Source organism: Bombus terrestris, chromosome 3 (genome assembly GCF_910591885.1).
Source record: "Bombus terrestris chromosome 3, iyBomTerr1.2, whole genome shotgun sequence".
Lineage (NCBI taxonomy): Eukaryota > Metazoa > Arthropoda > Insecta > Hymenoptera > Apidae > Bombus > Bombus terrestris.
Genome location: NC_063271.1, coordinates 6,598,218 through 6,620,445, shown reverse-complemented (window position 1 = coordinate 6,620,445; position 22,228 = coordinate 6,598,218). Strand labels below are relative to the sequence as shown.

General features: G+C 33.3%; 4 protein-coding genes across 6 annotated transcripts in view; 2 read left to right on the top strand and 2 right to left on the bottom strand.

Annotated features, from left to right (window-relative positions):
• Positions 1-426: 426 nt before the first annotated feature.
• Positions 427-4,452, bottom strand: LOC100645313 (BTB/POZ domain-containing adapter for CUL3-mediated RhoA degradation protein 3). 2 transcript variants are annotated; one of them, XM_003394100.4, is made up of 5 exons: positions 4,290-4,452; positions 3,748-4,060; positions 3,469-3,667; positions 3,173-3,323; positions 427-1,391 (listed from the first exon to the last, which is right to left on the bottom strand). In XM_003394100.4, exons 1-5 carry the CDS (start codon positions 4,450-4,452, stop codon positions 1,384-1,386), a joined length of 834 nt encoding a protein of 277 aa, XP_003394148.1. In that variant the 3' UTR covers positions 427-1,383. The 2 variants fall into 2 exon arrangements, with proteins under 2 accessions (XP_003394148.1, XP_012175907.1); XM_012320517.3 differs by having other exon boundaries at positions 427-3,323.
• Positions 4,453-4,827: 375 nt separating this feature from the next.
• Positions 4,828-6,200, top strand: LOC100645436 (intraflagellar transport protein 20 homolog). Its single transcript, XM_012320516.3, has 3 exons — positions 4,828-4,961; positions 5,614-5,768; positions 5,960-6,200. The coding sequence occupies exons 1-3, from the start codon at positions 4,838-4,840 to the stop codon at positions 6,071-6,073; spliced, it is 393 nt and encodes a 130-aa protein (XP_012175906.1). The 5' UTR covers positions 4,828-4,837; the 3' UTR covers positions 6,074-6,200.
• On the bottom strand, positions 6,198-11,325 carry LOC100645185 (probable protein phosphatase CG10417). Its single transcript, XM_012320518.3, has 6 exons — positions 11,067-11,325; positions 10,166-10,445; positions 9,236-10,004; positions 9,007-9,157; positions 8,457-8,912; positions 6,198-8,375 (listed from the first exon to the last, which is right to left on the bottom strand). Exons 1-6 carry the CDS (start codon positions 11,175-11,177, stop codon positions 8,133-8,135), a joined length of 2,010 nt encoding a protein of 669 aa, XP_012175908.1. The 5' UTR covers positions 11,178-11,325; the 3' UTR covers positions 6,198-8,132.
• A 4,235-nt stretch (positions 11,326-15,560) lies between these two features.
• The window catches only part of LOC100645554 (heparan sulfate glucosamine 3-O-sulfotransferase 5), a 155,891-nt gene continuing 149,223 nt past the window's right edge, over positions 15,561-22,228 (top strand). For both annotated transcript variants that reach the window (XM_003394102.4, XM_012320521.3), the window contains exon 1: positions 15,561-16,060. The gene's annotated coding sequence lies outside the window, so the exon portion shown is untranslated. The remainder of the gene's footprint in view (positions 16,061-22,228) is intronic.

Genomic DNA, 22,228 nt, shown 5'->3' with positions numbered 1-22,228 from the left:
TCCTTACGTTCTAAACTTTCATTTAAGCCCTCAAAAGTTAACAAATTTTGCCTAGCGGAAAAATTCGATTTTTTAATTTGTCACACACTTTACTCCCAAATATCTTAAAATTAAATGATGGGAACGGTATGGTTATTGAAGTTCTTTTTTTTAGATCTACAAGTAGATCGAAAAATATATATGACAATCAATTTTACCAAAACTGATAATCTTGAAATCACATAAAAGAAATGATTACAAGAAGAAATTATTTCCACCGTCACTTTGTCCTAACTTTGTCCTAAGATGTTATAACGGTAAATAAGGCGGATATTTAGTTAATCCTGTTTAGTTGAGCCAGTCTATATACTAAAATAGTATTCATGGTATGATAAAAATAGTAAAATAAATACAATTTATAATAATTAAATATCATTGACCAAAAGATGATTTTAATGTATATATTTATTACATTTATACAATAATATTAATTTTATTAAAAATCCTGATTTTCACATGTATAGCATTCCATTAACATAATGTTAAATATTATTATCTTTTCTATGACTAACATATTTTTATTTATTCACATACAGTTGGCCTACAAAAATCTTTTCAAGTACATCTAATAAAAGTGTAATTTTCATTTAAACAAAATACATATATCGTCATATAATAACATACTTCGATTTGGCACTAATTTCGTAATGAAATTTTGTGGCATTCAATGGTATGTGCGAAGAACTATTCCATAGTTAATGTATCTAGAATGTGTATATATATATAGGAGGATGCACGAATAATTTATTGAAACATGAATATTATTATGCTTAATGTCATATAAACTTAAACCTATAAAAAAGTTATAGTTTAATCTATTTTTCATAAAGTATTATCAAATATAATATCATTTCTAGTCTTTTGTAACAATAATAGTATTTACATGTGCATGTACTTATACTAGGGGTATTTATACATCTAGTAGATAGAATTTAATATTGTTCCTTTTATGATGTTACTATTTAATATTTTACCGTTAATACATTTTGGCAAGTTTGCAAAGTCATCTGTGAAATTGTGTATACATTCTCAATATGTAAATTTAAAAGTATAAGTAAATGTGAACCCTAGACAAAGAGTGCAAATAAGAAAGAATTTTCTTGTTTGAGCGGTATTTAGATGAATTTTTAAATTCTAAGTAAATTGAATTACAGAACTATGTATATGCTTATGTATGTTGAAAATTTTAATAGGTAATCAATTCACCCGGATACAAGACACACACAAAACTTTTTATATATTTTAAATAATAAACGGTGCTGGTTTGTACAATGTGGCTAAATTAAGAATTTCGCTGATTTAATAAGCGGACCATGGCTACCCTATGTATTTTGATGGGACGTACTAGTTTCCTGAAAGAAAAGATAAATAATCAGTACAGTTTTTAATTTATTTTTAAGAATAACTAATTCTATTCATTTTATATATGAGAATATGTAATTTGAAGAAATGTTATAGCTCGTGTCTCTTTTACCTGCCAAAGGAGGCCATTAAATGTGCTCTACTGTGAGGTTGAAAAATTCAAGCAGCAATAATGTTTTGATTAATATAATATATATTGCATTTACCTTAATTTACATGTTACATAATTTTATTAACTATAGAGATTTATAATAAATACGAAATATGAACCACATTCGCTAGCTATAATACCGGTATTTTTCTTACATAAAATTATAGGAACTTAAACTGTTTTTTGTTGTAAAATTTTGTTATATTTATATTATTGTAATATATTAGATATATCGTCTTGTATTCGGGAGAATAAAATGAGATTTCGATTCAAGAATTTAATAATTCAAGAACTAATGAATGATTTTCATATACTTTCCTACAGCAAAATAACTGTAGGTACGAGATAGGAATACATATGGTCCCTTCATTAAATATAGGAGTTTGCACCATGTTAAAAAGAATATGTGATATTAATTTGCAGTATTCATTGAATCATAATACATTTGTTTTTATAAGTGGAAGCGTGTAAGCAAAGTAAAAGCATTAATATGAGAAAAACGTACCACATTTTGGAATGATATATAAAAATTAACACAAAGCTTACGTGCTTATAAAAGTCTTTGTCTTGTTCATAATAAAGGACCAACATTTGTAACTTTAAGGTCGAAGAACCAATTATAATTTGAATTCATTTTTAAATTGCACCAGGCTAATTTATATACTCCATCAAAATTATTTTACTGGCAGTGTTCACTCCGCACCATCCTTTAAGCAGTTTAGTAGAACTTAAGTTGAAAAATGCAAGTACATATAAGCACATCTTTTATTTTATTAAATTATTGACACATAGAATTTTGTTCTGTAAAAAAAATATAAACATGTCGAGTTTATAGCTATGATAATAATAATAATCATCATCATCATCATAATATAATTGTAATAACCATAATAGTAATAATATAATTATATAGTAATAATAATACTTATAACAGGTAACAATGCAATCCTATGTTGTGCAACTTTATTATATAATTTAGTACTCTAAATAACTGCTTAAAAGTTGTTATAGAGTATAAGAGTAAATAATTCCATTGATCACAGAATGGCAACTTCGACTTATTCTTGTTTCACTTCTAACATGAATATTTGGCACATAAACAGTACTCGTATTTATGTTCTTTTAAAAATTTATGATCTGAAAATAAGAAATACGAAAACGTATTCATATCACATTTTCACATATTTCTACATCTTAAGATATAATAAATGTATAAATAAATCTAAGACGAATTTGTCATTCTGTTCTATAAATGATCCCAGATATGTGAAATAATCAGGATGTATAAATATCGATCATAAGAAAGTGTAAGACTGTAAACTTAGTGGTACAACTAATAATCAAGTCTAACCATATTGATCGTTCAATTTTGTACTTGTATATATGTATACATACATATATAAGTGTACATGCGTAGATGTCTATATATGTATGCATGTATATATAAAATTTTGCTTAGTTTCCGTTTTCACACATCTTACTTCGAATTGGCTCGCGTTTTAAGAGCGAGGACTCGAACGACGTTAAGGGTCGCTGGATTAGGAGGGGTAAAAGAGGTAAGGTTGGGTCAGTTGGTGTTTTGTTTGTTGGAGCGAAGGCGAGCCAAGCCTGAACGCTCACCCTCTTCTTCATCTGACGTACAAGGTGGTGCACCACTAACTGCACCGCGCGATGACGTTGCTTGCATTAATTCTTGGTCAGGACCATTTCGATGTTCATATAACAAAATATTTAATGTTTCTTCATAAATTCTGGCCTCTGGAAACTCAACCTATGTATTATAAATTAAATATTTATTGTTTTTTCTACATTGAAGTCTGGCATGTTACTTTACATTACATATCATATTACATATTATATTCATAATCACATAGGATATATACAATTAAATCTGTTACATATACATTTGAGATTACCTTTGTGTGTTTTTTGTCAGTTGTATAGACAATTGAGTGGCAACAAACTTCTGCAATTTTGCGACCATGACCATAAAATGTCCAACAGCAAATTTCACTGGAGCCAATTACATCTTTAATAAATAGTACTCTACGACCAAATCTAAGGGACATTTTGTCGAATAATTCTATGTTTTTTAAGAGATTGTCGTCTGATGTACTGTAAAGACAAGGCTTTTTATATTTATTCATTCTTTGTTTCATTGCATACTGCAATTTCTAGGAAGCAGGTATTATCACCTTGTATATGAATATTTGTTATTGTGCCTATTAACAAGCAACTTTACTACTGGTTTAGTAGTACTGCTAATTAATAATTGTTCTTCCTTTTGAGAAGTAATAAGTGGAATTCTACAAATAGGTTCTACTTCTCTCTCCTTTCGAAGAAGCGCTTGTTCACAAGATTTAGCTAATTCGCTAATGCAATAATATTTTGCTTCTGCAAGTAATTCTGCCATTTCTTTAGTGCTTTCTGGTAATGGAACTGAACCGTCCCTTAAAAAATTCAAGATTGTTCCAAAATGTTTCCCGCACCTGTCTATTAATATCCAGCCTGTAAATTATATTTATAGGTTTTAAGTAAATGAAAGACAATGATTGCATTCCTTTAAAAAAAGGTATTAAATGAGATTTTTATAAATGAAAATATGATTCCATATTAGAAGATTTCAAATATGAATTTTTATTAAGTCGTGGAATTTCAATTGATATTGCAAAAGAATAAAACGTGCAAAGTATAATTCATTATCATATTAAATTTTAACAAAATTGTAAAATGTCACCTTCGGGATCTGTAAGAATTTCCATGCGGCCACTGAACATAGCACGTAACATAGTGTCATGTTTTTGGAGTGTCCCTAAAGTAGTGTAATGTAGAGAACCGCCGATATTGAGCTTAACATATTCCGAAGGATATTTAATTCCTGCTTTGTGATTTCCGGACATAACGGATGATAATGATAATATATCAAATCGCCAAGTATCAACGTTAATAAATAAATTGATGAAGAAATATATCGATTTTTAAATATTAGATGTAAAATATATAACAGAGAAAGAACAAAGCGTTGCGTCTCTTGAGTGTCAACGCATCGATAAACGGTAACCAGCACAAAGATGTTTTATGTGGCATTTATTAGTCTCATCTTATATATTAAAATCTTATTAAATAAAACACGATTCACTACTCTTTCGTGTCTTACGACTCGGCAAAAAATATACCCTATCGTATTCCCATTTTGGCGAGTGACTAGTACGAAGAAACGAAGACTAGTTCTGGATACGCGCAGGCGCAGCTACCTAAGAGTCGATCGTTTGTTTATTTAAGAAAATGGCTGACCCTTTAGCAAAGTATGGAATTTATATTGATGATTTAAGTAAAATTCGTGTATTAGAACCAGAAGTTGCAAATCAGACGAATAAGCTTAAAGAAGAATGTCAAAATTTTGTTTCGAGTGAGTTTTATCGGAATTATCACAATTCATGCAAAGTAATGTGTATACGCGTACACTTTTGACATATACGATTTAAACAAACAAGATTTTTTACAAGGTTTTTCAGTTAACTTACCGCGTTATTTCTTATTTTTTGTACATCCAGCAATTGTTAAGTATACTCTCTGTGCAAAACAAATGCTTGTACTACATGTTTCCCTATAGTAATTACTGCCATCTGTATTGCCGCCTTCGGTTGCTTCTGATCAGTATTTTAAAAGCACCGCTACTATAATGATTTGAAATTTGATGTATATCACTAGCTAATAAATTAAAAAATTATATATACACATAGAAGTTGTTTATTTTTTTATTATTATCATTTATCATATAAATACGTATCTATCACTATATAAACAATTCGTTTTCAAAGCTTATCTTACTGAATATAATTATAGTAACTTATGTTTAAATTTAATAATATATAATACTAAAAATAAATGAATTGTATGTATGATACATATATTTAGAATAATATGTTCTAAATTTTTATATAAAATACATCTTTTGCACCTATAATTGTACCACGAAACAATTTCTAATATGATTTTTTAAATATTTATTTTATACATATGTTCTCTTTTTTGACTCGATACTGTTCTTTATTCCTCAGAAATTACCGAATTTCAAATGAATTCCGATGAATTTATACAAATAATAGATCAGTTGGCAAATGAGGTGGAAAAAGAGAAGATGAAAACTATTGGAACTCGGAATTTACTCCGTTCTGTTGCAAAAGAAAGGGATGCTCAAAAACAACAAATTCAGGTCATTTAAAAATTAAAATAGTTTATTGTATAACAATTATTTATTGAAAATAATCAAGTTTTAAAATAAAATAAACGTTAACTTTATATATGACTATATAAAATTTATGAAGTTGGCGAATGTAAATGTATATTTAATAAGTTTTAATTTATTAAGCAATTTAGAAACAACATTTATATATTAAATTACAGGCACAGATTATTGAAAAATCTATGGAACTTGAGAGACTTCGTATACAATACGATTCCCTAAAAAAGATCGAAATGGAACAGTTAGAAACTATTGAACAATTAACGGTGAATTAAAGAGTTGAATTTGTAATTAGAATTGATACACTTAATTCAATTATGTACATTATGAACGTATGTCTGTACTTTTTTACGTCAAAAGTTGATCAAAATAAGGAGAATAAATAAAAACTATTAAACATAATTAGAGTGACATATATTATGAAACAAGATATTTATACATAAGTTCATGACGAAGTTTGCAGTTAAGACGGTATCGAGGTTTAAACCCTTCTTAATAAGACGGCATCAGATATACACACATATTCTGAAGGTTCCCAACCCCTGAATCAGAAAGGCACATCAGTTCTGAATCATTCTACATACTGTCTCTAATATTCATATACTACTAATCATTTTGATAATGGTATTATTTGTTTTCCGTAAAAATTATGATTGCTTTTTCGTTATAATTGTAAACAATGCTGTTATATAATTACTGCCTATTAATAGCCGCAATTATATGTGAGCAGTTGCAAAAGATGAATAACAATACAAAACTTGAAGCAATCTTAAAGACATCGCAGGTGATCAATTTATATTAATTATTTATCTAACATCTATATTATTTTATCGAATATAAATTTTGTATGTTTTGTGAATAGACAATCGTTGTCCGCATTGTATGTTCACGTTATGGTGAAATAGTGATATAATGAAACCATGGTTGTAAGATAAAAAAAGATTTATGAAGTTGGGTTTCTATTTTAAAGTTTAGTTGTTAAAAATGTTTCTTACTTATGTATTGTAACTACACAGAAAAAGAATTTAATTAGTCATATAAGATGAAAAACGCTTGTAAGCACATAATGTAGATACAATAATTGGCATTAAAATAAAGTATGTATTTCTTAAAAAGATATAAATAATTTAAATATTTTTTTCATCCTCACTTTTTACATATTTCTTATGATAAATTAGTTTGTTTCCGATACATATCTTATTAATTTTTAAAATGTTTGTATGTTTAAATTTAATCTATAATTTTATTGTTTTTTTTAGAAACATTATTTTCATGTTGTCATAAACTTACAGAATGTATGACACTGTCAGATATTTAAAAAATATGTTAAACAGTTTAAGTAGATAGTATTCCATAACATAACTATTATTCTTTTAACAATATTTTTAGTACAAGATCACAAATTAGCAATGCGTATTACGCACTTAGCGTTATTATGCAATACAGTTTACACATTTTAAGACTACTCGCACACCCATCCATTCAACCACTATACCCAGGGATTCAAAAATAAACTTTATTTCGTAAAAATAAGAAATGGTATCACGTTAAATTACAAATATAAATCCTATAGTCTAAATTTATAAATATGTACAATTACATATCTACTATGGATGTTATCTAAAAACTCAAAGAGTATATTCTGTATTTCATGTTAATGGAGCAAATGAGATGATGTATAATTGAATTCTGATCAATAAGGATATAAAATAGTTAAGATACACAAAATATTGAGTCATTAAAAAAATTTTTAACTTGAGAAATTTATTGTTAATCTAATCATTATGATACCTTATATTATTTGTAAAATCTTACAAGGCTTTGACTTAGTAAATGATTTTAGAGTGATTTTATTTATACTTATCATCTACCTTATCATTACCATAGAAAGTACTTATAAAGTGAAATATTTATTATTTTGTTAATTGTACAGAATTATGTTTATATAACTGTCTCATATATTTTGTACATGACATTATCAAATTTTAGACCGTATAGTACACTGTCCAGTAATAACAGATGTAGTGAAACATTTTGAAAATCAATTGTTTTTAATTTAAATGAAAAAGAACACTGTCTATTCGTATCAGATTAAGCACTAAAGCGTCGAAATATTAGCAGTAAAGTATCATCCTCATATGCTCCAATTGATCAGTCTGCCACCAATAGCCAGTACTAATATACTTTACATGATATTTGAAGTAACTGGTATCGATCACCATTGAGTATCTGCTCAAAATTCACAGTTTTATAGAATTACATAATTTTACATAAATTCACATTCACTCATCTGTTTCCAGAGATTGTAACAGTTCATAGCATTTAACACATTTCTCACATAGTTGCTTCGGTCTTAAGACGTTTACAAGAATTCATCGTATCTTCTTGCACAATACAATCATTATTTTCTTCTGTAGGTATAGGTGGCGATAGCGATCTTTTAGCAGTACATACTTCAGCAACAGTGCTATTCGTTGCAGCATCAGTCGACGACTTAAATCGCACTATTACAGCAGTCATATTGTCGCATCCTGTACCATCTCCACAAGTATCAGGTGCTAGACAGTGGTCAAATAACTACAATGAAACATTTTTATTAATAAATAATATACATTTTGAACGATGATAAGAAAAGAAGTGATCAAGTATATTTTGTACCTCTTCACATATTTTTGATAATTTTTCGTAATTTTGTGTCAAACGAGTACGAATAAATTGTACAACATCTTGACTCGACATAAAATTCCAGATACCATCACACGCAAGCACCATAAACTCATCTTTTTCTGGTTCAATTGTGATATGCCTCACATCAGGAAGTGCAGAGATCATTTGCTCTTGTGGTGGTAAGTTTACATTTTGTTTATAAGCATGGTCCCCAAGTGCCCTTGATAAATTAAGGCCACCATTTACTCTACCATCAGCTGTCACTTTGCCACCAGCTTTTACTATACGTTCCATTTCTGGTTCATCTTCAGGTTTGTGATCTAGACTAAGCTCTATAGCCTGACCATCTCTGCATAATACACAACGGGAATCTCCAGCATTTGCTACATATAATTCATTCCCTTTTAAAACTGCAACTACTGCTGTGCATCCACTATCATAACCTGGCTGTATAAATTAATAATTCATGTTTATTTTAACATAATTATATGTATATCATAGCGCAAATAGTGGGATATATTTTATAAAAAAGTCATCATACCTCTTCTGTATCCATCATAAGACTTTCACTATCATCGTCATCGTCCTCATCGATATTAGCATCTCCATCCTCATCTTCGTCTTCGTCTTCATCTTCATCTTCCTCGCTTTCATCTTCGTCAATATCTTCTATATCATCTTCGTCGCTAAAACTGTATAATAGGAGTGTAATGGAAAAAATATATGGATAATTTTATATTATATTATGTTTACCCATTTAAGTTGTTTACCTTTCTGGGACACCATCAAATGTTTCATCATTTTCATCGTCATCATCATCCTCAGAATCTTCATTGTCTTTCTTTAAAAGAGTATGATATAAAGTGATAGGTTGAATTCTTCTTCTACCAGTACTAGTTATACGTTCTTGCTGTCCTGCATCTCCATTCTCTACTGGAGTACATGAACTGCTTGATACATTATCACCCCCACCCTTACTGCTATCAGCATCTTCAATTCGTTTTGATTCTGCACCATTTAATTCTACTTCATTTGCATTTAATTCTTCTGTACATGTAATTTTATCAGGACTTGTAACTTTTTTGTTTACATCTTCAGAGCTATCAGGCATATCTGCACTTTTTGTTGCCTCCACATCTGCTGTTGATCCTACTGGTGCAGAGACATGTGCATTTCCATTACTTGTAGTTGAATCAAGAACTTGTTCAGCTTCATTGTTTCCAGGACATTCAGATTCATTTCTCTTCGTTATATTAGATAAAGTCGACCCACATGGTTGGCTGGAACTACTCACGTCGGTTTCATTTGTATTCCAAGATGACGAAGATGATGAACATCCAGCGCCGGATGATGAAGAGCTTGCTTTTTCTTTACCTCTTCGGCCACGTAAATAAGGGCTCGCAGAACATACTCTTTTACTGCATTTTTCGTTTTTTAGATTTTTTACATTAGGATTCAATTCTGATTGATATTTTGCCATTACTTCTTCCAATGGCATTGTTGCCTCCATACATAGATTATTAACATTTTCTTCTTCATCTATGTGCAATGTAATGTATGAAGACAACTTTATTAAACATATTTTTGTACAAAGAAATAGGTGGAACAAACTAATAATTATGAAATATAATAATTATTGGCTTAACTTATGAAAATGTAATTTATATGAAAATATAGTTTGAATACAAAAAGAAACGCACCAGATTCATTCAACTCATCTTTTTTCTTATCTGAGGTAGATGTCCCTGCAAGTTCTTTAAGGATACTAACTACTTCAGGTTTTTCAAGTGTGGCATCAAAGCCCAGAAAGGCATCAAGTAAAGCTTGCCTAATGTCTCCTTTCTTGTACGCATCAGTTTGTTTAATAAAATCTGGTAAATTACTTGCACAGTATGTTGCTACCTCATGACCACCATGACCATCATATACAGCAAATAATGAAACATTTTCATCAAAATCTATGCAACAGTTATGTGCATCCTATAAAGAAATAATTATATTTTTTATCCAAATGTATATTTTATATATATATCGATTGGAAATTTTTTAAAAAGATTCATGTGAGTTATCATATGTACATATAAAATTAATATTTTAATTAATAAATAAGGTTACTACTAGAAAGTTATTCTAACATGGATAACAAATATTATTCTGGGCACAGTGAGTTTAACAATGATATTATTTATCTATTTCTAAATTCTAAAACAGATGATAGCATTGTACTGTTATTGATATTTATATTAAAAACAATAACAGGTTAATTAGATTAATCTGAAACACGTGAAGCGTTCATAGGCTGTGAAAACTTTCATTTCGGAAGTGGCTTCGAACCATGACAATGAATATTCTTAATTTTGCAACAGTACTGTTTTGTTCACAAGCGAAACGCCGAAGCACTCTTGTTACTATCAACGCAGTATTTGTCGTTCTCGAATCGAATAGACTGAATTTCGCGCTTCGACACATAGATGGATTACGTTTGCGATAGATCAGGATGAATGTCGTAATACTCTGGTGAAACGGTGAACCGGCAAACCGTTCTCTGACCGAAACGAAACTGGGTAACGGTGCACTGGCCGCTCGAGGGTTTTAGCTTACCTCTTGACTAATTCGCCAGCCTTGCATGGAACTCGCGCCGAATGCGACATTCTTGCCTGCTTCGTCGCTCGATACTTTTTTCGTAATCGGTTCTGACAGGTATGCACCCATTTTCGTCTAAACCGGCGATATTTCTGTCGATTTTCTGTCGTCCGTGTAAATATCACAATATTCTGGTGAAATTACTATTCACAAGCGCGGCGCACAGTCGTTAACTAGCCTCCATGACCGGTTTGGGTTTCTGTTTTCACTGCGCTGCTAGCTCCACCTAGTCCGCCACTTTTCTTACATGCGCACTTCATTTTCGCGCCAAACTTTCGACGATTTTTGCTCGTTACAGAATGCTATTCGATCTTCTTTCGTAAAAGTGTATCTTTTTCAACATGATAAAGTATTTTTCCCAGTTTTTTAATATAATGGATTGCGCTTGTATTTAATTTATCATTTATTTCATTTGAAAATAATTCAAAAAGATTAAATATATATGGATTACAAATATAATTTGTTCATTAAATAATGATGAAGGTACATCGTGAAGACGTTACACGATCGGATTTGAACCACGTATGCAGGTATGTGTTTAGCGTTATGTTTCACATGTGTATAATGTGTGTAAGTATAGGTATGTACATTATACACTCCCACATTATAAAGTAAATAAACAGATAAATCTAATAGAACAGAGAAGTACGCGGAATTATTTGTTTTACAGATTTTATATAATTGTATACTTTCAATGTACACTTTTGAGCTTGTATATTGTAACAAAATTAAGGTTAAAGAGTATGTTTTGCACATTCTATCAATTTAAGATTTACATATAGTGGATAATCGTTTTTATCTATGTTTTATCTATTATATTCCTAATAAGATACACGCGTATGCATTGTATATTACTGAAAGTAGCGATTATGTTTAAGTACCTTGCAACTACATATTATGAATGCAAATGATAATGATTCGCATTCGCCGCTATTGCATACGATCTAGAATAACCTCGTTTCCGGATACTCAGATACTTGCTTTCCTCTTTAGTAAATCTGTCACGTTCTCCCCGTTTTGTATACCTGTTCTTCCAAATTTTTAAGTTCATTCTTTTCCGCTAGAGAGCAATGTATGACACAAATAATTTCTTTTAGCTTAAAGAATTTTGGAATGATTGTTTTATAATGTAAGTACTTCACAAGTTGTTCTCAAATCTCTATTAAAAAAAGTCATCGAAATCGCACAAAGATACATAATCTTCTTGTTTTCAGGCTGATTCTATGGTTATCGACACACGTAAAAAGAAAAAGAACGCCTAAAAAGATGGGTGAAGCATCCAATCGAATGCATACGAGTGCGAAGAAACGAGATTAGTGAGTGAATGTAGGGTAAGAAGAAGAGTGGAAGTGCTATATCATGGTTCAAGTTAGATGTACCAAAATCGATATTTATCGCAATTAAAGATCTCTATTATCCTAAAATTCATCGATTCCATCGGTTTAGAATTGAAAATTAGAGTACGGAAAGAAGGAAGATGCGAAAAGATATGAAAGAGAAACGAGATCAGTAAATGAATGAAAAGGATGGAGAGAAGACGTTACGTCATTATTGAAAGTGTCGATGTACCGAAAGCTCTGTCTACTTTAATGATAACACGATGTGTAGCGTACAGATGCCGTACGATCCGGGGAATGGTGCAGCCGGTCGTAGAGGTCGGGGTGGTTAGCGAGGATGGGTTTATGTGTTGCGTGATGGTCGCCGTTTATCGATTCGCAGCGCGCCGGGCCGTGAGGAATGAAGTCGCGGCTACCTTCTATGTTGTGCTGTATATTGTACTCTATATGTATATCTGTTTCACCTAAACGCACCTAGGCAAATAAGGCGCCAGCAGCGAAAGTAGCAGCGCCACGTAATCTCGCGTTACTCGAAATCGTTCTAGTATCTCTGATGTCTGTCACGGCCCTCAAACCATCATTGAGTTCTGATTTCTAATTTCCCTTGGTCGTTGAAAACAACAGGGGAATGTTTAAAATTCATGAAATTTGTAAGAACACGTTCTGATATACCCGTTCAATGCGAAGATCTATACATTTTCTATCTTTTGTAGATGTTAAAGATTCTTAGGATTTTAGGGAATTGAAGATTTTTATAAATTCATAGATTACATCTTCTTGTCCAAATTATGAATTTTTGGTACATCTTTATCTATAACGAATAAAATATGTATATACTTTGCTTTAGACATTAACTTTAATGTTTATGAATGATATTATTATTAATATGAACGATGAATTATATTTTGCTTACAAGAAAACAAAATTATGAGAAAAATGATGTTTGAAAGCGATAGTTACAATTCTTTTCGTACGTGTTGCACAAAGGATGAAAGAGAATGAATAATACGTAATTACAAACATTGTCTATTAATGAAAAAGATCGCGTGCACAGGAAGTCAATTACCTCAGAGTGCAAACGTGATACATTCAATGAATAGTTGCAAAACTGAATGGAACTTACTGGGATATGACGTATTTTAATTTAATCGAAATATTATGCGTAGTTTTGCATAAAACGTACGTTCTTACTTGGAGGATTCGATACAGAAAAGAATTCATTTCATTGTATCCCGCTTTAAATTCATCTGAATTTTATGTATGTATGTAATACATTCTCAACCAAGCGATTCGATTCAAGAGCGCGATTAAAAACACAAGATATAAAAAAAAAAAAAAAATAAAATGGTTATACTTTATTAGAATATTATCATTTACACGACTTATTCTCCTGAACAGCAACACCAGAAAAATATTATTTTTCTACTTTTACTGGTAAAAAATTCTGTATTTTTATAACACACAATCATAATGTTCAGAAATGTTGTTAAAATATAAAGTTATATACGTAGATGAAAATTTTCTAGTTTTCAAGATTATTCTTGGCTGATCTATCGAAACGAACCGTAAATCAATTACTAATTGAATGCACAGATCAAATCTCCTTTTTCCTCGAAGCCACATGCATTTCACGTCCTATTTGATAATAATCACGTATGCTGCGGGGAATCTGGGTCCGCACGTATACATGTACGAACATTGTAGGAATGCATACCAAACCAAGCACTACCGTATCTACATAACAAATGTGGAAACACATGATTGCACTGCACAATCGAAAAAGATCAGTTGATCATTCCGGAAAATATATCTTATACCGTAAAAATAAAGCGCTTTTTGAATGTTCTTTCTCAACGCTCCGAAATTTTTAATTCGTATTTCCTTTTATCGAACGAAATGGATTTATATCAGTAATAAATGTACAATTTGTACTTATATTTTAAGATTCCCCATCACTCATCCTCTCATGATTTATTTATCAAACCGTCGACGCATAGATTCAAATTTGAATATGTAAAGATCGCAGGTGTTGTGTGGTAAGCAATTATTCTACGATTGTGCGCGATGAGTTAATCATATCATCAATGACTCAGAGTAGTCGCTGGAGAATCAGGAATATATATATATGAATATATATATATCGTGAAATTGACCGTATAAATTGTGCATTCACGGGTTAATTTAAAGTTCCACATTCCAATCTACGTGTAACGCGATCAAATGCATTGTACCGTCACGAAAGAATCTATTCTGGTTTCAAGGAGTCAGTAAATAAGAAAAACGATGAACAGAACGAATAAACTAGCGAGAATCAAACGATACAATTAAGCCACATCTTTCAATTTTCTGTGCTCTTACGCTCTCAAACGTAATAAACGTATCACATGAACGACTCGAAATGGGAACTCGTATCAAGTATCTCAATATTTGCTTAGTTTTTGCTATTTTAACATCAGTATAAAACAAAACGAATTACATCTAATTTTAACTTTAGTAAGTTTTTAAATAAATGATTTAATCTATAATTGTATTTCGGTCATTACTTTATATATTTCATCAATATTCGCGTATCTTGCAATTGCAATTTGTCTTTATGCAATTTCATGTTTTTGTGAATATAAGCAAAGAAATAGGGATATACGTAAATAATGATTTATTTCATCCATTAAATATTATAACGAATACTTAGAAATTTCTATGGTTTCGTATATTATATGAATTCTCAGGATACTTCTACATTTTTAGATTCTCATTTAGTTATTAAAAATCGACTAAAACGTCTAGATACGATGGTATATTTATAAAATGGCAAACAGTTTACCGATGTTAGCCGATGAATGCCTGTCGATTAGGTTGCATAGAAGCGTTGATCGCGACAGAAGAAAATGGAAAGCGATGAACACGGAACGCGGACGAACCGACTCGAGAGACTGGACTTCTGTCCAAGTTCGAGTTATAATTAAGTCTGGTCTTTAAATTTTCCGCGCTCCCGCGATTCGTGTACACGAATCGCGGGAAGAGTATAGGGGTAGCTGGATGGCGTCTGGTGCGATGGAGGGGAGGTAAAGTAGGGGAAGAAGTAGCGAGGGTTTACGGTGGAGCAGATAGGTGTCGCGTAACCGTGGAGGGGATGACGGGTGCGTGCGAGCGCACGAGCCCGCCAGTTCTTCGGTGAGGCTCGAAGAGGTCAGGTCGATTCTTGTCACTACTCCGCTCGAGGAAAACGCGACTCGTTTTGACACACGTACACACAGGTGCACAGCACGGTTCTTGTCCTTCGACTTGGTTGGTGTCGGTGCTCTCGGTGAAACGCGGTCGAGACGTGTCAACGTTGTTCTCGTTGCGTCGTCGCATGTTCGTGCTGATCCGTCGTGTGCAAGGGCGAGTCGTTCTCTCGTGATCTTTGGTCGTTGTTGTTGTGGCTGGGCTGTTTCTCCGAGGCCAAATGCGAACAGGTAGAAGATACATTCATCGATGAAAGAAGAACGAGAGCAGAGGTTATGACGACTGTCATCGAGTGGATTATCGCCACTGCCGTTACAGTTTTGGGGAGATAAGCAACCACTGTGTGTGCGTCCGCGGCCTAGTGACCTGACCTTGAGTCGGCCCGACCAGGTGTGTATGTTAAATGCTCATATGTATATACGTATAGTCATGTAAGTGTAGATTCGCGAAGAAAACGACGAGCGTCGTTCGGAGCCAGCTGTGCATCGCTGCTTCTCTCCGTTTCCCTGATGCGTTGGCGTGTGCAACCTCGAGAGACGCGAATAGAGATAGAAAAGAGAGACACAATTCGGGATATAGTTCGCACTATTACCGCAACACACACACTCGACCGCTTAACGTCGTATACACGTCGCGTCGTACACACGTCGTGTACAACTCCGGTTGCTTTGTTTGGATAAGAGGATTCTGGGCTGAGTGTTTGCCGGTTTGCATCGTTTCCCTCGATGTTTCTCTTGTGTACATGTCTCGCAATCGGGTATACCGTTGTCCTTCGATGTGACAGCTTTCGAGGCATGTATCGTGTTACGTAGGGACACGCCAGGCCTAAATCGTTTTTCTTGCCGACATTTTGCAGCTAATTCCTACGAGGTCGCAAAAACGATGATTGCGTATCGTTCGTAGATGCCTTCGATGGTTCTACGTGTCTGTCTTGTTTACGTCGCCTTTTTTTGTTCCTCGCCGTTTCTTGACGGTAAACGTGATTGATCGCTGTTGGTGTTGCTTTTTGATTCGATGGTAAAATAAAAGTTCGCAGTTTTTTAATCTGAGTCATTTCTTAGTTAAAATCTCCTTTGGGTAGAGAATAGAAAATTTTGTAGGTTAATGTTAGTTAGGTGGATTTTAAGGTTAGCAAATCAGTTAAGCAAGGATAATATATACAAGTGCAAGAACGTAATTAAAAATATGATTTCTAAGAAAATAAATCGAATCGTCCTTATCAGTTAATAGGTCAATTAAAGTTCTTTTAACAGGATATTCTACTATTTCTTAACATATTATATACAAAATTCTATTTTGTAACTCCTATAATTAACCAAGTTAATTTTCTTGATATTTGGAACGATAGTTGGAATGTATTTTTTAGAACGATGAGCATGTTCAGAGTGATTTATCGTTAGAGACGTACGATTTAATTGACGAAATCGAAAATCTCATCTCACCGAAGGAAATGTGCGTAACGAACCCTAAACCGGTATCCTAGATCAAAGATATGTTTTCGTCATGGACGAATCACGGTCGATTAACGTTTCTCACGCATAGTGTGCTAATGTATTTGAGATATGTCAGTTCGTGCCTGTTGCTATTGGTCCTTTGCTTGGAAATAAGAATTTTTTACAAATAAATATTTTCTACTGTTATGTGTTTATGGTACATCTATGGTAACTGAGAAGTTAAAATAGAACGAATAACGTAAGCGAGGGAAGTGAAGATTTTTAACAAAATATACATTGTATTTGCTAATTTTGGTACTTACGTCGTTTGTTACTGCGATGTAACTATATCCTTTTAAAAGGAAACTTTTACTTCGCTCACTTTTCGTCATTGTTGAGAGGAATAAAAATTTTTATAAAATAAACCAGTCAATAATAGTAAAATATGGAAATGTTTATTTTCTTTTATATACAGTGGCAAGTTTAATTTAGATTCCAGGATAGGTTCGAATGTATCACAGCGAGACCGAAGTGAGTCGGTTTAAAAAGCAATCTATACTACTGCGATTCTGCCCTTCGTAAAAGATGTTCTCAAAGAATGCAATATCCGGTACATGCTACAAACTTATGTCAATCCAGAGTTCTAGTAGGAAAGGATATCTTCAAACTTATGTCTCGTGTGTGAGTTCTCAAATATAGAATAAATATTTTGTCGAAGTATCAGGATAAATTGGACGCGCAATATACCAAGCTCTGTGGTTTGTTTTATTATACGTATCGAAGCGAGGTATCAAGTTAATTTCAGAAAAATTATTTCGTTCCGTGATAAATTATATAGAATGATCGACGAGACAATATAAAATTTGTCTTAGCCGAAGGAGCTTCCCGCAATTGTATCGAGTTTTAATTAATTAATTAAAGTTTCAATTAATAGAAACGCGTAGAGAAATTTATTTCTAGAGAAGTTTTTCTATAGAAAATTCTCCTGCATTCTGTATCTTATATTTACATTTCGCGCAATTCGATTTTAATCTTGCGATTATTTTAGATTATTTTATAGAGAGTTTAGGCACAAACTATCGCGGTTCTCTGGTAACTACATGATTTCCATTCACCATGTTGAATAAAATGTTATTTTATTCGAGATTGTCGGCTCAATGGAAAAAGGCGTGGGTAGAAAAACAAACGTTGAAATTCACTTTGTTACCACGTCGGTTGTAATTAGAACGCAAGCCGTCGACTTTTCTTCTAGTTCCTTTGTTTTCAACCCGTACGTAAGAAACCTGAGCAAAGTCGTTGAACTCGAAAAGCTGATGAGCTCGAGAAAGCGCAAGAAAATTCCTCGTCGTGCACGATTTCTTAAAAGTTTCCGGTCTCTGGTATTCTTAGGGCTCGTTGTTGTTCCGTTACGCTATAGAAATTCGCAAGAAAGGTTAACCGATGTTGGTTAACGACGAAGACCATCGTTCTTTGGAGCTACGCCAAAAATTTTATACGTTTCGTTTCTTCCAAAACTTGTTGAATCCAACCGTTCGACGTAATTATCTAGAATTGAATTAAACGACCACAGCTTTATCTAAATATGTAAATAACGATATCAATACAGTCTATCGGAAAGTTCCTTTTTCTTTACGTATCGCTATATTACTTTCGGTCAATCCGAGTTCCAAGAAAAATGCATTTTACGCGAAAAGGATTCGCGAAGGATGCGTCTGTTTTTCAAGCGCGAAAACACGACTGTTTGTTGTTGCGACTAATATCGCACGGATCGTGTTCCTGTGTTTCACACGGGCATCAACAAGGTAGAATATGATTAGCGTACGTCGTTAAATCGACGAAAATCGGAGGTAGCGTTGTAAGAAAGGTAATTTCAAACCTGTGACTATCGCGCGTTCGCGAATCGCGGTTTTTTTCACGGTTTTTTCACGCTTTTTTCACATTACAATTGCACGTAATCGGATTATCGATCCGATTACCAGACCGAGAACTGTAATTAGCATTACGTTCACATTTTATATACATGTTCGTACATTAAGCGGTAAATTTTACTTATCGCGATGCTACACCGCGTTTCGTGTAAACTTCGCATGTACCCTCGCCACCATAATTAGAGCATGATAGCATTGATAGCAAGGGTTTCGCGTAATTAATTTTCTACCGGTTTTCATTAGTTCTTTCCTCGTCGGATCCGTAAAATTTTAACCTTCTCTCAAATAGGCGTGTACATCGATTCTATATATTAATCTCTGTCGTTCTTTTCCAATGATTCCTTTGTACATTTACTTGTACTTCTGCTTTTCGTATTGCTTTCGGCAGATAATAAAAATAACGCGATAAATCCTAACTTATTCGCATGGACAACGAAAGAGAAACATAGGTTTGCGATACCAGAAATACGTACCATTAGCTCGTTCGCAAGAGAGCGTAAGTGAAAGAGGTCTGTCTATGGTCAGACACGCGTTGCTTTCGTCACAAATATCGTAGAAACAAATTTATTACGCTCATTTCCCAATATTTCCATGGCACTGTTAACGCGTGACAAATTTTTCACGTCCAGATGAAGTACTGGCAAAACTTATCCGAAATTGATCGAAATTATAATCCTCGGGGTCGTTTCTTTTCTTTTTCTTAAAGTTCGTGTTGCATGTTGTGTGCTCGTGCGATGTAAAACTCGTAATTGTGCAGGCAATTGACGCCAGAAACTTCGCCAGATTATACCTTTGACCCATACCTGTGTTATTTTTATTTTTTCTTTTTTTTTTTACTTTTCGTTGACGAGATCGCGAGGTCTTCACGCGCGGCACAATCTTTCTCCAACCGGGCAAGTTTATCGAGTAACCACAGGTGGTAATTTAGAGCGACAAGAGGTCGACAAACAGTAACGTCCAACGAATAGAAAAAATATGAACGCGTTCCTTCGACCAGCGAGGCTGAGCAAGGTGCAGGTTGTTCGGCCAGTTGCCTACATAAATGTTTTGTTTACCTGTCTTACTCGGTCAATATTGTCTTTCCCTCGTTCCTTGTGTCTTGCTCATATACACGGAACACGAGCATCGAATAGAAAGATTAGGAAACGAATCTACGATCGAAGTGGCTTTTCACCTCTTTTCTATCTTCTTCCTATTTCTATCCCTCCCCTCTTCAATTAAAAATATTGGATTAGTCAAAATTTTTCGAAATTTCAATTATCCATTTAATCAGATGGTACTGTAGTATCGTGGACAAAAGGCCTAAGAGATATCGGGTGAACCATGAACAGTGTCGCGAGAAAGCAGAGGTGCTGACAGGCTCATTAACGTGTCGTTGGTCCTTCGATCGAATAATTTCGTGGAAAGGCCCTGCATGACCCTGGCCACGAGCGGTTGCGGAGCACGTGCGTGGTGCAGCTAAGACAAAAGTCAAAGGGATGCTAAGGGACATAGACGAATTAACAGTCAGTGTCAGAGGAGAAGCCAGAGAGTGTGAATCGAGAATTCAGGGAGAGAGTGTTGCTAGCGTTGTCGAGAGAGTGTGGTCCGCGTGAGAGAGAGAGAGAGAGAGAGAGAGAGAGAGCGCGTTGGATTCGTGGTGACGAGAGTTGCAAATTAACTATCTAGTTATCTTAATTATAGCACGTTGTTGTATTTAGTTCACGTTAAGCAACCATCGTTGCCTGTTTAATCAACATCTGTACAACCATTTATTATTAATAAATTAATTGTAATGTAAGATCCTACAGTACAGTTGTAAACAATAAGAAAAGCAAGGTATTAAGTGTACAGCTCACAGACAAATAATATTTATCATCGTTCCCATTTCAAACACAAGATTGGTGAGATCGCCAACGTTTCAAGACGATTATCATATTCAAATTCATATTGCCTTCCAGTATTATTGCGCGATTCGTAGCACTAAAATCTTGTTCGCTTATCCCGAGGGAAGGTGGACTTTGAGACAGTCGTTGATATTTAACGAAAATATATTTTGAACGTTATCGGTCTCAGGTATTAGCCTTTCGATGTTTCGTGACGTATTTCGTAATACATATGCATGCATTATTTATATATGCAAGTTTCTTACGCAGCGTATACATACAACTCGCGGAATTCTGTCGAGCCAAAGTTTTTAACCGAACTCGCCCGGTTATCGTGCCAGAGATTCAAATCTAAACACGGTGGTTTTAAAAGGATCATTTTAAAGACTGTTACAGTTCACGGTGATTTTACGCTTTTCTTTTTCTTCCTTCGCGGAGTTTGTTTCTTTGAAATTAATTTAAAAGTTGATTATGGTCACGCATGTTTTCGTTTGACCGCGGAACGTTTCACAAGTGTTTCGCGGATCGTTTGTTCACGCTATATTCGTTGGTATTTCAATGTTAATGGTTGAATATTCATAGCATTCGTGAATTATGTTTATCATTGTTATTAAATGACTCAATTATCTTTGAGTTATGGTTGAACGGATTAAAACATCAGGATATCCTCCCTGTGAAGCGTGTCATTGCGATAAGCAATTTCGCGAACTGTTTAGCTTACTCTCCTTTAAATCATCCCATATAAATTAGACTAATTACTGATAATGGCTGCTTTATGACCGATAAATGTTTTGCGCGGAGAATAATGAAAAACTAGCCAATCATCGACGAACTAATAAATTGAAAACCATTCTAGAATCATGGTATCGTGTATCTTTTATAAATAAAACTATAAACTTTACTGTCTTTTGCGAACATTATCCTGTATGTTAATTATAACGCGTATATTCCAGTTACACATAGATTTGGTTTTCTATTTCAAGCTCCAATTTAATACCGTAAAAGCACATTATCGATGTTCATAACTATCGAGATATGTATAATTTTATGTGCTAGACTAGATTAGCTGCGTAGTAGCGATACATGTATGCGAAATATCAGTGTCTGGAAGTATGTGTATGCGCAGCGTGTCGAAAACAAAGGAATGTAAACTGTTCGTTCAGTCGGTTAACAGCGTGATATGAAAGAAGGCGAGACAAAGAAAGTGCTGAGACGCGTGCAAGCGTGTATCGATGAATATCTTTGAAATCGTTTATCAAATAAATATATAACTATTCTAATATAGATTCTAAGTGTAAATTTAGTATTTCTATAGCATTATTTCGGCTATTA